The sequence below is a fragment of the Leptodactylus fuscus genome, chromosome 8, assembly GCF_031893055.1.
Source record: "Leptodactylus fuscus isolate aLepFus1 chromosome 8, aLepFus1.hap2, whole genome shotgun sequence".
Taxonomy (NCBI): Eukaryota; Metazoa; Chordata; class Amphibia; order Anura; family Leptodactylidae; genus Leptodactylus; species Leptodactylus fuscus.
This window is the reverse complement of record NC_134272.1, coordinates 57,719,333-57,732,527: the sequence shown is the minus strand read 5'-3', so window position 1 is coordinate 57,732,527 and position 13,195 is coordinate 57,719,333. Positions and strand designations below refer to the sequence as shown.

The 13,195-nt window shown below is 38.7% G+C and overlaps 1 protein-coding gene across 9 annotated transcripts in view; it reads left to right on the top strand.

Annotated features, from left to right (window-relative positions):
• RBFOX1 (RNA binding fox-1 homolog 1) overlaps positions 1-13,195 on the top strand; it is a 536,290-nt gene that overhangs the window by 345,134 nt on the left and 177,961 nt on the right. For 6 of the 9 annotated variants that reach the window (XM_075285976.1, XM_075285979.1, XM_075285974.1 and 3 more), the window contains exon 2: positions 6,511-6,768. In XM_075285976.1, the coding sequence (XP_075142077.1) occupies positions 6,511-6,768 (258 nt within the window). The remainder of the gene's footprint in view (positions 1-6,510; positions 6,769-13,195) is intronic. The other 3 variants (XM_075285977.1, XM_075285983.1, XM_075285975.1) reach the window with 1 other exon arrangement.

Sequence of the window (13,195 nt, the reverse complement as noted above, 5' to 3'; positions counted from 1 at the left end):
CTGTGAACAAGACCCTTATATAGCATTCTGTATAAATTGGACATATTCTTTTTGGCTGTTGCTTTTTTTGGTAATAATAAGTTACCCCATGTCCAAAGCATAGAGGGTAATTTGTTGATTGGTGGCAGTCTGACTGCTGAGACCCCCACTCATCATGAGAACTGGGGCATTTTCTAGTGGTGCCCAAAAAATGAATAGAGCAGTGATGTATAGAGTTGAGCGATCGGGATCGGGAAAGATTGTATCCTGATCGGCGATCGAGCAAATTTCACGATCGGGATCGGCTGGAAGATGATCAAAAATCAGATTTTAAAAACGATCCTGAAATCTCAAGATCAGCTCAACCCTACTCCATAAACATAAAGTAACTAGGGTTGAGCGATCGGGAACAGGAAAGATCAGATCCAAATCGGCGATCGAGCAAATTTCACAATTGGGATCAGAATCGGCTGGAAAATGATCGAAAATCAGATTTTAAAAACTATCCTGAAATCTCAAGATCAGCTCAACCCCAGTGCTGTACACTTCCAACCTGCCACTCCATTTATTACAATAGGAACCCTCGAAGATAACCAAGTGTAAAACCCCACAGTACTTATGATCATTGTGAGCCCAGCAGTTATAATAGCCTGCCGATTAGCAAGTTACCCCATATCTAGCCAGGCACATATTGTGCTCTAGATTTGTAATATACTGTACTTTCAAGTATCAATTGGCTTTTACATACAGGCTGGTATATAGATGTGATATCTGCATGCATCCTTATGTCATCTATTTATCTCACCCATAAAGGAGATGAACTTATCTAAATAAACTGAACATTATGGCCTATGCTATTACACTTGGAACTCTGTTTCTTTTTTGCAATTGTTTACGTACCTAGGACTTCTAAGCTATACTCTGTGTGCATTATAGACATTTATTTCCGTGTATACACCGATAGACATTAGTAATATGGTAGTACTGGTAGTATGTGTCTCCTAGTCTCCTGTCCCAGGTATATAGTAGATGTATTGACTTTTTATCTTAGATTAGCGGACTTGTATAACTAAGCCAATACAGTGTTTTAACTGTGTATATACTGCATTCATTTGAGCCTAGTTATTGATGTTATATTAAGCAATAAGGGCACACTATATACAATAACATCTATGTAGTGTACTCACCTATTTCACCCACCTTCAATTGTCTAGTTTGTATACATTGATGGTGACTGTAAATAGCGAAAATGCTGTATATTGTATAAGAGCAGCTTATCTATAAGCTATATATAGGAGTCCTGTCATATAGATTCCTTATTTCAGCGAGAATCCACTATTAATAGACAGTGGGGACATCTGCTGGAGTACTTATGTAATCATCCTGAGTAATAAGGAAGGAAGGGCACTCATACAGGGACTAAAATGAAAGAAATGTAGTTCTATGTCATATTTCAGATGGTCTTTCTATGCCTACGACAGGCCGTTCTGCTCCTTATCTGCAGCACTATATATCAACAATCTAAATAATGTATTTCTCTATAGTATGTAACCTTGCTACATTAAGCAAACAGTAGGATGCTCAGGGTATTGCTCTCTACAGCTACAGAGGTTTTCAATAAAGGAAGAAATGTGACTACACACTGTATCTTGATACTTACCACGGGACCCCATTGCTTTTAGAGGATGGTAGTGCACGTATAATGCTAATATTGGTAGCCTGTTTATATCAATGGTGGACAATGGTGAACGTCTTAGTTTAGACCATCACTTAATCCAGGAGAGGTCAAGAAAATAAGACTGGAGAATACTTCAAATACTGGTTTAAAGTAATACGACATCTCAATGGTGTCTCTCCTGAAGCCAAGAGTCAGTCTGATTCGGAGGGTTCAGATTTCCTCCAGCTTGGCAATATTAAGGGACATATTAGAATAATATTTGAAGATTGGGTTTGGTATAGGCAAGGTAGAATTAATATGGCATGTGTAATATCCACAGTATTTCAGGAAGCTTCACTTCTTGAAGAATCAATGGAGAGGACAATGATGATCAATTACCTTTTGACTACTTTCTTCCCCTTCTTTTTACTATATCTCGCTTTATACTACAAAGGACAGTGATTAAAGCAGCCATAATCCAATGACATCGCTTTCAATGGAGCCCTTCTTAAATGTCATGAAATCCCTTACTCGGGGATCTGTCATTAGTACAATAATTCCATGTACGGGAATGATACATTTATTTTTATAAGAGGAATATGCATATTTTTTGTGATAAGGCAAAATTAGAACTTGAATGTGAAAAAGCAATATATGAAGTCACATCTAACATCATCTCAGCCAATTCATCTGACTCGCTGACTAAGCGCTTCTGGAATTATATTTTCTAATTTAACTTGGCTGTTTCTCAAAAACATTATAGTCTGGAGGATTCAGCGCTATAAATCTTCTATGCTGAGGACATAAAACTGTATTCGTAGATGTGGCTTTTAGTCTTCAAGTCGATGTTTGGAAACTATGTACAATGTGATCGAAAGGCGTGATAGTGAATATTAATAACATTAACATTAAAAGCGAAATTGTAATCAAATATTCATATTAACAGTATATTACATTCGGGCTAATTTATGGCCACTACTACAGGGAAATAGGGAAAAGTTCCCCATACTGGCCGGTTAGATCCCACCTTTTACTTTCTAGTATCACATTGGTCATCCTGGGAAAGTATAAAAAGAACATGACTTTTGTATCACATGGTACTAGGACAGTGATGGCGAACCTTTTAGAGACCAAGTGCCCAGACTGCAGCCAAAAACCCAATAATTTATCCCAAAATACCAACACAGCAATTTAACCTCAATACCTGCAAAATACAGTTATGTGAATGGGGCTTTACAGAGATTAAAATGATACAAACAACTTTGTACTGAAAGGTAATAGTTTGCATTTACTATAATTTTGAACAATTAATGTTGACTATTTCCATCACACAGGATGTGTTTTATAATAACCGTACAATGCTATTACGGCCTGTATATATCACGTCTGTTATAAAACAGATACTGTGTGACATATATAGTGAAGGGTTCACACAATGTAATCTGCAACAAAATGGCCCCCACGCAGTATAAAGTGTTTCACAGTGGCCCCCACACAGTACAATTTGCAACACAGTGGCCCCACACAGTACAATCTGCTCCATAGTGGCGCCTACACAGTACAATGTTCTCCACAGTGATCCACACACAGTACAATCTGTTTTAAAGTGGCCCACACACAGTACAATCTGCTCCATAGTGGCCCACACAGTACAATCTCCAACACAGTGGCCCCACACAGTACAATCTGCTCCATAGTGGCCCCCACACAGTACAATCTGCTCCACCACGATCCCCACACAGTACAATCTATTCGACAGTGACCCACACACAGTACAGTCTGCTCCACAGTGATCCCCACACAGTACAGTCTGCTCCACAGTGATCCCCACACAGTACAATCTGTTCGACAGTTCGAATGCCACCTCTGGTACGTGTGACATAGGTTCGCCACCACGTTACTAGGAGATACATCATACTAATGTTCAATACCATCCATCTCCAATTATGCCAACAATAGCAGCTGATGGACACATTAATAAATGCACAAAGAGATTTACCAACACTGTCAACCAGCATTTGACTATACAGATATCACATTGTAACTTAACATGGTGCACTGCTAAGGAATGGTTTGCATACAATTGTGAAGTTGCACATGATGTTGCATACAGATTCATTCACCAAAAGGAAGAAAGCTGTCTCTCTAATGCCATCTATATCGTAGATACCTGTAGATGGCGTTACAGAGTATTCTTGCTACTGGAGGAGACCTAATTTGCAGGTATTGCTGAGGACAGCTGGTATCTCTACAAGTAGAAGCAGTGAGTCAGAGAGGTACATGGAGCTGTTCACACCTCACCAATCTAAACACAAACGTGTTGAAGGACTTTATTAAATCAGTCCCATTTGGTGCAACATTTAACCTCCTGTTATTTCTGTTCCTAGTTTCTGTATATGCGTGCACATGTACAATACGTACATGATAGACTTCCCCATTGTGAAAGTGAGTATAAATAGAAGTTGCAGCTACCAAAGGAGATGATCTATGCTGATTAACTCTTTGTACTCCAATATCGATTGCAGTAAAAAACTGGGATATTTCATAGTATATGGACAGCTAGGGCTATTTGTAAAACAGCGAATGACATGGATCTATTCAGCATTCCTATAACAATAATGAATATATATATATATATATATATATATATATATATATATATATATATATATATATACCCTATACCTTTGTAATATGACCACTTACCGCTTTAAAAGTAAAGGAAATGAAATGTGGAAAGGCAAAACAGGTACGCTCTGTATTTTTTACTGCCATCCTCTTGAAAACTATGGCCGTACTTCGAAGGATACAATGTATTCAGGGATAAGTTTACAGCCCGAACAAAATTACACCCCTTAATTTATGGACAAAGAGATGAAGTTGCGGACGTGAACTTTTTCTTTGTCCTTTGGAATTTCACTTGCGGTTTCTTCTGCACAGAAAGAGTAAAATATTAAGCATTAGCCGAGCTCACATTCATTGAGATACAATCCGATTGTCTTTGAAATATTTATATCATCATTTAAATGTCACGCTTCAGGTTATTCACTCACCGACAAAACAACTTGTTTACCAAAGAAATAATCTATGAGTTTAAAACATCATTTTCTACTGCAGTCGTAAAGGCCACATGCTATTGTGGTAATAAAGACTATGATGTACTGACGTGACTTTAGGGCTGCCACCTGGCACATGAACAACCTGCCATGTTCCTTTACTAAGGCCTTGAGATATAATTAGGGAAAATTCAGCTTGAAGTGAGATTACTCAGATACCTATTTAAAGGGAAACCAAACATTTTATACTAAAAAAATCTCTTTACTGCAGGATTTTCACCTTCGTATCGCGAAATGGATCTTAGCACTGAATATCTCTCTTCTTCGTATTGATAAATAGGTCAATATTCAGTGTATATCAATAAAGTGTAGCAGGGGCACAGCAAAGTTGTTAAGATAGTTAAAAGGTTAGATAGGGTGGGAAGAATCATTAACATCATGCTAGCCTTTGGGATGTTCTGTATAGTATAGGATTGTTGGTATCTTTTATGCTGGCAAATGCAGCCTTAAAGGAAAGGGAACCTCCACAAGGGTAGCAAAAAAAAACAAAACAGGCAGGAGGTCTGATGAAGAACTCCTTTATTAATCACACAACGCGTTTCGGGCAAACTGCCCTTTCTCAGGTGCATGCAGTCCGCCCGAAACGAGTTGTATGATTAATAAAGGAGTTCTTCATTGGACCAATGTGCCTCCTGTGTTTTTTGCTGCCCTTGTGGATGTTCTAGATGCTGACACCAGCTGTTACTGATGTACCATAGGCTTGGCTGCTGCTACTGAGGTCCACCCACCTGCAAAGGCTCCCCTCTGGTTTTGGAGGCCCCTCACCTGCATGTCTACATAGTGGTTGTGAGCTAATTTGACAACCATTCAAGGTGAGCATTCTACCATCCTTTGGTATTGTGCGCCTATCTCATATGGTATCGCGTTATTAGTGCTTAATTATAAGGAGACTCTTGGACATGTTTGCAGCCATTATCTCAAGGTGATGGTAGGTGGAAAGATAAACAGATATGGGACCCTAACCCCAGCCTCTTAATTACATGCTGCTGGTGTAGTGGTCCCAAACAACATGACAGGCTCCCATTAAAGTAGTTCTAAAGGCAGGGAATAGTCTATGATTAAAGTATAACAATACTCACCCATTTAATCCAATGGCTCCATCGCTGCCACTCTAGTGGTTAATGCCAGCTCTTGTTACTTCTGTGTACACATACCACCTGAAGACATGACCACTATAGTCAATCACAGTCCGCAGCATCCTTGTGCTATACATACTCTATAGACAAGGCTTCTGAGGTCAGTAATTGGCTGCAGTTCTCACTTGTTTAGATGACACATGATCAGCTGTACAGAATTAATGCATAAACCAGTGGAGAGCCATGAAACTGCACATCCCCTTTAAGAGGATCATATGACATGGCACTAAGCTTCAGGGTGCAGTTGCAGGAGTAATGACCTAATGGCCCACCTAACGGGTCACGCAAGTGGTAAAAAGAAGTGTGAACCATCACTTGGCACAGGGTAAGAGATATTCTGTATCCAAGTAGTAAGTGAAGTTCCATATGAAAAGATATCTTGACCAGTAAGTGAAGTTGTTTACTTTTACTTCAAGGCATTTAAGATGAAAGTGAAATGGACACTTTTGTCACCACCAATCCACTCTACTCATAATGGGAGTCTGTCTCACTCATACTTGTACAAATACTTACAATGTAGAGTTTTGTTAATATTTCAGTCAATAACATGTTATATTTCTTCTGGTATTTAGAATTATTTATTATTCTATATTTTACCCAATGTTTGCTTTTCTATTTTTAGGGTAATCAGGAAGCTACAGCACCTCCCGATACAATGGCTCAACCTTATGCCTCTGCTCAGTTTGCTCCTCCCCAAAATGGTATTCCGGCAGAATACACAACTCCACATCCTCACCCAGCTCCAGACTACACAGGACAGTCCACAGTTCCAGAGCACACGTTAAGTTTGTACACCCCGGCGCAGACACACTCTGAACAGAGTGCTACCGATACAAATGCACAAACTGTCTCTGGCACAGCAACAGTAAGTCTATACCAAGTACAGTATTATTTTCATATCTTACACATTTGTACGCTTGTAACAACTTTATTTGGTCTATAGTATTTGTCCCTATTTTTGATGTTCCTTTGTTTCATGGGATACCTACAAAATGATTTGGGTCTTATGTTTGGTCAATTAGTAGAATCACTAGATCACTGGATCACTCGATACCATTAAAGTGTAAAATGAAGAGAAAGCTCTTTATGGAGTAGCCATTTTGTGTAGAATGTAAAAAGTTTATCAAAACTTCAGATCATCCTGACAAACATTGTTTGAAGGGGTCTTTATAACTTCGGCTATAGTCACATGTGAAAAAAGGACAAATCGGTCTGTATTTAGAGGCCGTTTTGCATCTGTTACATGTTCATTCGTCATGGGTCAATATTATCCTTTTTGCATCCATTCTTGACAGACTATTAAAAAATGGGCACTTTTTTCTTACCCAAATCACTGATCCATTTTTAATGGCTAAGACTCAGACCATTTACATTAGTTAAAAAATGGATCCATTAATTCCTACAGGGTCCATGCGTCCATCGAGACAGACAATTCTAGAACATTTTATTGACAGACCATTTTTTCTGTCCATCAAAAAAGGGACATGTGAATACATTCTGCTCCACAGTGGCCTCCACATAGTATAATCTTCTCCACAGTGGCCCACACACAGTACAATCTGCTCCACAGTGGTCTCCACATAGTATAATGTTCTCCACAGTGGCCCCCACACAGTCCAATCTGCTCCACAGTGGCCTCCACATAGTATAATGTTCTCCACATTGGCCCCCACACAGTCCAATCTGCTCCACAGTGGCTCCCACACAGAATGATCTGTTCCACAGATTAGTGCCCACAGAGAGGGCTCTGAGTGCCACCTCTAGCACCAGTGCCATAAGTTCGCCATCAGAGGACTAGATGCACATGAAAGTGGTGCAAGTCGAGTATCAAAACCATCTATTTTTCACGCCCATCTTGCACCCAAGGGGCAACAGTTTTCACAAATCTCCCATACATTTCAGGGCATGGAGGGATTTTTGAAAACAGCTAAAAATAGGACATGACCTAAGGACTGTCAAAATAATAGTCATGTGAATAGCCCCATTCACGGCCAGTGAACGTAATGCTGCCATGTACACTTCCACTACTCCTTACCCCTACTTGTGCTCCATTTCATTATAAGAACTGAAAAGTCTTTCATGGCTACATTTTCCTTCACATAACAGTCAGTTCCTCTCTTACTCACATCATCTGTTTGATATGTTAAATATCTTTCTCTTATCCAATAATTTCTTTCAGTGATAAAGACAAATTCCCATTCCCTGTACTTTAGTGGCTGCAAGATACAAATATCTTTCTTAAGCACCAGGTATTAAGTCAGCAGGGGGTAACACAACATAAAAGGAGTCACCTTAAATCACAGCAAAGTATCTTTTCTTGTCATTGCCTTTGGTATTTGCTTTCCATGCAACTTACCTTTGTAAAGTAGAATTTCATATTTTGACTCAGCAGATGCATTTTTTTTCCTGAGCTTATGCTGGCGACTTATTTCACCTTATTATTTCCTAATCTATTGTGAATTGAGCCGATAGGCGACAAAAGAAAAAATATTGTCTTCAAGCAGGAATAGAAAAAGCTTTCTAATGCATTTCTTGTAAAGTGTCCAACTAAACCGAGCAGTCAGAAAACACATGGCGAATACTTTCTGTGATTGTCTGCATCTGTACTTTCCTAGAGCAATAGGGAAAAAAAATATCCCATCCTAAAAAAACAACTCTACCTAAAATTGTTCTGCAAACCAGTCATAGAAAAGTGCATCTACAGAATAGCATAGAAAAGCAGAATATCTCAAGCCAGACATGTGTTCTGTTCATATGCCACCCTTTTTTGACCCCTTTATTATCCGTGACCCCTTTATTATCTGTGACCCCTTTATTATCTAGATACAATTTGACATACTAGAGTAGACCTGAATGGCTGCTATGTAATAATATACAGTATAGTATACTTCCTCTGCCAGATTGTGGCTTCCCCCAGAAAATAAGCTGTGTAGAATCTCCAAACAAAAGGGGTATTTTTGATGTGACTACCCCTTTAAAGCCCCAACAACAATGCAAACTAATTCTATACAGTCTAAAACATAACTTTTAATAATATACCCATAAAACTTGTCGTTTTATTCATCTATAACCACACCTGCCTTGTTTGGGAATACGGTTATACCAGATTAGATATACTTCTACAATACATAGATAATGTCAAATAAACATAAGATAATATACAAGATCATATCAAATACAGTTGTAGAAATATTTGAGCTCATGGAAAACCCATGTATTTAAATAGAAATGGTTGAATCTCGCCCATCCTGGGATTTCCAAATGCAGAGATCAGGTCAGCAGGTAGCGGGTACAGGTTACATATTCCCTCGCTCACCCTAGATAGATAGATAGATAGATAGATAGATAGATAGATAGATAGATAGATAGATAGATAGATAGACACTGTACATAGATAGATAGATAGATAGATAGATAGATAGATAGATAGATAGATAGATAGATAGATAGATAGATAGGAGATACATAGATAGCATACTTGCTCTTTTACTCATTTTCCTGTTAGTAGACTAAATCTAAAAACCAGCGATAGCTAAATAGATAAGATCCATGTCATCTACATCTCTACTATATTTCAGCCATATCTTACAGATGCTCTTATGCATACTACCCCCCCCCCCCCCCGATTAATGAAAGTGAGCTTATGTTGTAAGCCTGACAAATAATTCTAAATATCAGTGTGTGACCCTTGTCTTGCAATGTGTTATCCCATATGGTGTGGTTTTAAGAGCTGAATATTCATGAAGCGTTTATAGTTAGGGTTTAGCAATGGCTTGCTTACGGAACTTCATTCTATAATACTCTATGAAATGAGCCATTTTCTTTCCTCGCTATGAAGAATAGATTTGGTGATGTTACATGTTGGCCCTGATTTACTATTGTGGTTAGGAAAGACACTGGCATAAATGTGGTGTATTTTTGGTACATTTCTGGGATATCAAGTTTAAGATTTTACTCTTTGCTCTTGACTTGACATCTCTCATGTTGAGGAGAGTAAGATGATCATCTTTAAAGAAATGAACAGACCAATTTTTTACGAAACAGGTTTGTTGTGAAGTTTCCAATATGTCAGGTTTGGCCAAACTCGAGATTTTTAGTCTTGTCCACCCTTGAATCTGTATTATACTCTTTGGGGTTTCTTCAGGTCCCAGAGTATAATAATCGGAGGCCCAGAGTAGGTGTTGGGAAAAAAAAACTATTTATACTCACCTTTGCTCACTTTGACAACATTGATGCCCAGGAATAAAGACCAGACACCCCTACAAGCCCCAGAGAGGTGTAAAAAGTCGAGTATAAGTTGATTATCATTTTTCTGCCCCTCCCCTAAACCTCCAATTATTATAGTCTAAAGACATTACAGAAATATAATAATAGCACTTCTGGTTTGTGCAAAACTTGTGAGCGAACCTTGTGAATATTTATGAAACAAATCTTGTGAGGTCCTTCCATTACTAGTTACCATCCGGCAGCGCCGCTGACACCAATGATTAATATGAAACAGTGGCCAATCAGCTATCTAGTTACATACTATATAAAGCCCGTCATGACAGGGTAAAAAACATCCCCTGACGAAGCCTGTGCGAGGTGAAACGCGCGTCGGGTGTCCAGGTCCCGTGGGTAGGCATTGGCTATTTCTCACATTTATTATTTATTCCCTGCTTGGTTCCTTGTTTGGTCACATTATATCATTTACACTGGTGTATCTCATATTATGTATCATTGTGTTCTTTTGGGGCATGTTGCAATAATCGTTTAGCACTGTGTGCTTTTATATTTACTCTGCACTGAGTGTTTATTTGTATTTTATTTAAATTGCCACATTCTACCATGCTTGGTTATGTTATTTAATGCCTTACCAGTATATACTTGCCACCCACCACCTGGTTTATATATTCTTCTGGGTGGTTTCTCCCCTTTTACTTTATATTAATTCTATGTGACAACTGTTGTTGTATTGTGTATTTTTTAATAAATATTTATTATATTTAAAACCATCCTGTCTGTTTCAGACAATATTTTCATCATGTTATGGTGATGTATAGGGTTGAGTCCATCTTGATATTTCAGGATCAATTTTAAAATCCAATTTCCGATCATTTTCCAACCAATCCCGATTGTGAGATTTGCTCGATCGCCGATCGGGATCCGATCTTTTCAGATCCCGATCGCTCAACCCTAGTGATGTATTAAATTTATAGTATAATAAACTGAATTCCTTAAGATTTAGAAAGGTAGGGCACATCGGTACTGTTCAGTATCAGAATCAATGGCGTGATGATCGTGGTCGCAGGAAGTGTGACCACGACTGGGCCCGGAGGGGTAGGGGGGCCGTGGCCAGCTGGAGATGACCGGAGCCCCAAATAACTATGTAATAGGTCAGGGAAAGCCTGTTTCCCCAACCGCTATATATATTGTATTGTATATACCTCAAGACTGGCTAAACTAAACATCCCACCACATGAACCTCAGCTTTCTCTATACCAGGCATACATAAGGATTACAAACCTCATCATACAATACAAGTATTATTACCTATATCCGTAAAGCACTTCACATTATGCATTCTAGCCAAATTATACCTAAATGTCTTCATCTGCATTTAAGCCACAATAATACATCAGAGGACGTGGTAATGAGAAATGAGTGTATTATAAGGCATCTGTTTACCTCTTCTTCATGATTAAAAGCGAGGAAGAAAACATCTTTGTAAAATCTGCTCTCCAATATCTATATGCCTCCATCGCGTGAAAAATTCACATTCTTAATATGTTCTAAAGAGAATAAAATGTCCAAACAGCTGCAGACCACCATCAGTGAAAACTAATGGTGTGCTCAGATCCTGCCATTACATTCCACTATATTTGAAATTGCTCAAGGTGACTGCTTGAGATGTACTTGCAGAGCTGGAATGATGTGCAGAAAGATTAACAAAGGTTAGCAGAGGTTGTCGGAATAACAAGAATACTTCTATTTGATAGCAGGACTGTGTTTGCCTGAAAGGCTGATGGCACCATGTATCTATGCCAGCCTACACCATTGAGGATGGAAACATGCTTAGTTTTAGATTTCACTCACTTTTGTAAACTTTTTCTTATTCCTGTAAATGTTTTGCCTATTCTTACTGATAGATACATATATATTTATATCTATGCACCGAGTCATCTACAGTCTTCACGCCAGTATTAGTTGTGGATAGCCATGTATTAATGTCAAGTTTTGTTTTCTTACCCACTGGGAATGCTATATCATTATGACAGACCAGGGGTCAACAACCTTCAGAAACTACAACTCCCAACCTGCTCCATTCCCTTCCATGGGCGTTCCAAGAACAGCAGAGCCAGTCTGCATGCTGGGAATTCTAGTTTTACAACAGCTGAAGTGCCAAAGGTTGCCTACCGCTACGATAGAGCATCAATATTAGAAAGAAATGACATCCCATCAGCTATATACAAGATGGCTGTGATCGCTGTGGCTTCCTCATTGTCCATACCAGTATCTCACCTGCACACCATACATTTAGAATGGGACAAAGTTGCAAAAACTTGCATTGCAACTACTCAGGCAAGTGCCGCAGCTTCTTCACACAGCCGATCACTGGGGTTGCTGAGAGACAGATTCACATATGATATTGATAATCATCGATACAGTGATCTCAGAAAATCCCTATAAAATCCAGCTTGTATCAGATAACAAAAACATTTAAAATTCAAGGCAATTGGGCAATTTTTTTTTCATTTATTTAAGAGAATAAAAGAGAAAACTGTGAGTGAGTCACAGAATGGGGGTTGTGGCGAAAACTGGCATTGTGGAATTGATAATTCCCCAAATAGCTATTACATAATAGAGAGCATGTAGTATTTCCCTTAAGGTATGCTCATATATAGGAATTTGGTGTAAAATTATGCCCCAAAATCTTTTTCCCATGGTATTCAATGGGAGGCAGAGATTGAAGTACAATGGTGAAAATATAAGTGCAAGACTCTCATCTGCTCAGCCTTATTCATCTGTGGTCAATTGGCTAGTGAAAGTCATGGAGGAAAGACAAAGCACTGCTTCAGGGGGCCTTAGTTCCTCTTCATTGTACCTTATCTGATTGGGCCCTTACTGGACTCTATCCTTATTTACCATCATGTAATGGTTTAAAGTTGTTGTCCCATCTCTAGGATAAAATCTATACTGGTAGTTTGTGTAAATTGAAGACTTTTCCTAAACATATTGCTTTAGAAATACTGCTTTGTTTGCCTGCTATGTGAACTTATTCCGTCCATTGTTTACACAGCATTGCTATAATCACGGACCTGTGTGAT